This window comes from Galeopterus variegatus, unplaced genomic scaffold (genome assembly GCF_000696425.1).
Source record: "Galeopterus variegatus unplaced genomic scaffold, G_variegatus-3.0.2 Scaffold19725, whole genome shotgun sequence".
Classification (NCBI taxonomy): domain Eukaryota; kingdom Metazoa; phylum Chordata; class Mammalia; order Dermoptera; family Cynocephalidae; genus Galeopterus; species Galeopterus variegatus.
Genome location: NW_007745836.1, coordinates 2,255 through 6,682, shown reverse-complemented (window position 1 = coordinate 6,682; position 4,428 = coordinate 2,255). Strand labels below are relative to the sequence as shown.

Genomic DNA, 4,428 nt, shown 5'->3' with positions numbered 1-4,428 from the left:
GTACTATTCTTTACTCACAGTTAAAGGCCTAAATAAAACCATGTGTGTTTGTTTAGCAGATCTGTTATTTAGCTAGACAAATTGACAATGGTTGCAAATATCAAAGGTCCGGCAGCTGGATACTGGCCTTGAGGTACAATTACTGGTGGTTCACTGAGAAAACGGAAGCAATGAGAAGAGCACCCAGCTGCCACCCACCGCTCCCTCCCTTCTCCTCCACTGCACCTGTACTCTTCTCTGCTACAAGCTTAAATATTCATGCCAAGAATCAGGACAGAATTGAGAGAGACCTTCCAGGAAACTAAAAATGTTTAAAATGAAATTATAACACCAAAATATAACATCAAAAAGCAACAGAAAGAATGACTTCAGTTGTATGTTTACAACTCAACTCATTTTATATTATGACAGTACACCATTTCTAATAATTAATATAATCTATATGTAAGCTCACTATGACAGTGAATCGCATATTCTTTCAACAAATAGTTATATATCTCTAAATGCAAGGCATGATTGAGATATCAAATATAAAAATTGGGACTGAAAACTTAAACACTGGTCCTTTAAACCCATGTCTCAAAAAGTAACATCAAAAGAGTTGTTATCAATTATCAATTTTATCAATATTATCAATTTTTAGTTTTAAAATAGTAGGAACTAGAGGCAAATATCTACACTTATTCATTCTGATTATTGTACCTACATCTTGCAGCTGACTTTCTCCATAGATGTATTCAGACCGCTTACAAAAGGAATTACCCAATCTATATCCTCCACCTGTAAATGACTAAAATACATAATAAGTGAGTTAAAAATTCACTAAGGCTTATTAAGCAAAATGTTATTATAATGTGTGATATATATTTTAAAACCAGATAAATCATACTTATCAGAAGAATTTTATATTATAATTCAGGTCGTATGTTTTAGAAAAGTATATTCAAGTAAGAAATTATGTTTCTTTCCATGAAAACATTAGTGACTCAGAAGCTGAAATAATTTAGGCCAATCTTAGACTAAGAAATGCATCTATACACTAAAATATATATTTTCAAGTATAGACAGATTTTAAAAAGTCACCACTAATATTTTATAACATCTTATAATAAAATTATGATTAAATTATATTTCACAAGAGTACACAGAGTAAATGAAGAATTTTAGAAATGGGTATAAATGACCCTGAAGAAAAGTTCTATACTTATTTTATAAGCTGCTTTTACTCTACTGTAACGGTCATCTATAATTGTACTTTCTATTTTGCTATGCTAATCACAATGTCTCCTATTCTTCAGGTAGGATCGTTTATGAGGTAAAAACGTCATTCTTTTTAATCATTATTTATATCATAAATAAGCTTTTGATTATTACATTGCTTTCTTTTCTACACACTAAATCATATTAATTCTACATTTTTCTTACAGAATTGGAGAACCTACAAGAACCAATTTTACCTTACGACAACCAAAAGAATTTCAAGCTGCTGACAAATAATGAAATGAAAACTAAAATTTAAGTTTCATTCATGTTGGTTCTCAGCAGTGGCTGTAAAAATTACAAGAGGCTTTTTCAAGAGACAAACATTGGGGCACACCTCAGATCTACTGAACTGTAATACCTGAGGCCATCTGGTAGTTTAGAAAGCCTCCCCAAATAATTTTCATGGGGGAATGCTGATCATAAAAACATGACAGTTGAGAAATGCTGATTATAAGAACACACGACAGTTATACACAAAAAGATACTTGAAGTCTTCAATATACCAATACTATGTCAGTTGATAAAGTTATAAAAGCTGTATGAAAGTTTTATAGAAATTTAAGAAGGTACAAAAGTAATTCAATGGAGGAAGGAGAGCTTTTTCAACAAATGATGCTGGAACAACTTGACATCCAAAAGCAAAAAATGAACCTTGATGTAAAACTCACATCTTATATCAAATTAATTCAAAATGGATCATAGGTTTAAATGTAAAATATAAAACTATAAAACTTTTCTAGATAATATAGGAGAAAATCTTTTGGACCTACAATTAGGTAAAAAAGTTCTTAAGACAACAAAACCATGATCCATTAAAAAAAAAAGGGTAAATTTAAAACTTTTGCTCTACAAAAACCTGTTAGAAAGATGAAAATTCAAATTACAGTCTGGGAGAAAATATTTGCAAACCATATATCTGACAAAGGACCCATACCTATTTAAATATATATAAAGACCTCTTAAAACTCAACAGTAACAAAACACACAATCCAGTTAGAAAATGGGCAAAAGTCACAAAGAGACATTTCATTGAAAAGCACAATAGGGATAATGGCAAATAAGCACATGAAAAGATGTTCAACATTACTAGCCATTAGGAAAATGCAAATTAGCATAACGATTCATTAGGGAGATGCAAATTAGAACTACAGTGTGTTATCACTACACACCTATCAAAATGGCTAAAATTAAAAATAGATACCTCACAGATAACGTACAATCAACTATGCTTCAATTAAAAACAAATAGTGACGACACCAAATGCTGGCAAGGATGTGGAAAAACTGGATCTCTCACACATTACAAATGCTGGCAAGGATGTGGAAAAACTGGATCTCTCACACTTTATGAGATTATAAAATGTACAAGTACTCTGAAAAACAGTTTGGTAGTTTCTTAAAAACCTAACTACAGGACCCAGAAATTGAACTCATGGGCATTTATCCCAGATAAATGAAAACTTGTACCTGTACAAAAACCTGTACGTGATTGCTCATAGTTCCTTCATTTGTAATAGTCAAAAACTGGAAACGGGCCGGCCCCGCCCGAGGGTTCGGATCCCACATACAGACCGGTTCCCGCTCACTGGCTGAGCCAGGTGNTCATTAATAGAAAGATTATAATCTCAAAAAGTTAAATATTTAAAACAGAAATATACAGTTAGAAAATCAATGTTTGTAAATATTATAAAAAATAGAGATCAAACATAGAAACAGTATACTTAGTTTTAAAACTGAGCACTGACCTTAGATTTGTCATCACCTGAAGTTCTTGTGGCTTCATTCAGAGGGACAGCCCCATGTTCCCTTGCCTCTCTGAAAAGTTCATTCACAATTCTCCCAGTTGATGGCCGAACTATATGTAATCCACTGTATTCGTGTTCACTTGCATAAAACCTTAAAACACAGTTCATGAATAAAAACTTAGAATAACAGACATAAGTACTTTAAAGTAATAAGCTTCACAGTCTTATGAAATAACCTTTAAAAAGATGCATTCTGTGACGTCTGTGGAAATATTTAATTTTTAAAATGGGATTAAGGAAAAGATTGGTAAATAGTTTAGATCCTTTCTCACTCCGTGTGCAGAGATTCTCATAGCAAGTTCAGCATCAGCATGATAGGGGGCTGGCTTGCTTCCTCCCTGGGCATTTTGGAATCGCTTATCAAATGTATCTCTTTCACAAATTAGGAAGTTTTGATGTACTGGGGAAAGCAGTGTTGACAACTAGAAGCTAATCCCTTCCCCCTAAGGAATCCACAGTCAGCAGAAATCTAGTTAGTAAAGAGACCTCTAGATTTAGACAGTGTAAACACCTAATTCTAAAGTACAGAACTACACATAGAGGATTTATTCCTCAGAGAGTTTTGGATTGAAAGAGACCTACTCCATTACAGCCTCCTGTAATATAAGCAAATAATTTAGACCACAATTTTTTCAGTATATTAGCTACATAGTGACTAATTTCTACTCTGACTCCTACTTCATAAATGATCCTAGAAAAATTAGTACCCTATGTTTATCTTTCAAGATTTTTTTTCAATCAAGGATATCAGAAAATATAACCAATGAACTATCAACATGGAGACTTCCCAGATAAGACAATCAAAGCTCATATATTTTAACTACCCATATCTTCCAATTCAGTTCCAAATTCACNATTCAAATTACAGTCTGGGAGAAAATATTTGCAAACCATATATCTGACAAAGGACCCATACTTATTTAAATATATATAAAGACCTCTTAAAACTCAACAGTAACAAAACACACAATCCAGTTAGAAAATGGGCAAAAGTCACAGAGACATTTCATTGAAAAGCACAATAGGGATAATGGCAAATAAGCACATGAAAAGATGTTCAACATCACTAGCCATTAGGAAAATGCAAATTAGCATAACGATTCATTAGGGAGATGCAAATTAGAACTACAGTGTTTTATCACTACACACCTATCAAAATGGCTAAAATTAAAAATAGATACCTCACAGATAACGTACAATCAACTATGCTTCAATTAAAAACAAATAGTGAAGACACCAAATGCTGGCAAGGATGTGGAAAAACTGGATCTCTCACACTTTATGAGATTATAAAATGTACAAGTACTCTGAAAAACAGTTTGGTAGTTTCTTAAAAACCTAACTACAGGACCCAGAAATTG

General features: G+C 32.6%; 1 protein-coding gene across 1 annotated transcript in view; it reads right to left on the bottom strand.

The window, feature by feature from the left end:
• Positions 1–3,158, bottom strand: part of UBXN2B (UBX domain protein 2B) — a gene marked incomplete at both ends in the record, with an annotated part of 8,428 nt that extends 5,270 nt beyond the window's left edge. Inside the window, 2 exons of the mRNA XM_008564524.1 lie at positions 707–790; positions 3,008–3,158. Of these exons, the coding sequence (XP_008562746.1) occupies positions 707–790; positions 3,008–3,158 (235 nt within the window). The remainder of the gene's footprint in view (positions 1–706; positions 791–3,007) is intronic.
• Positions 3,159–4,428: the final 1,270 nt, after the last annotated feature.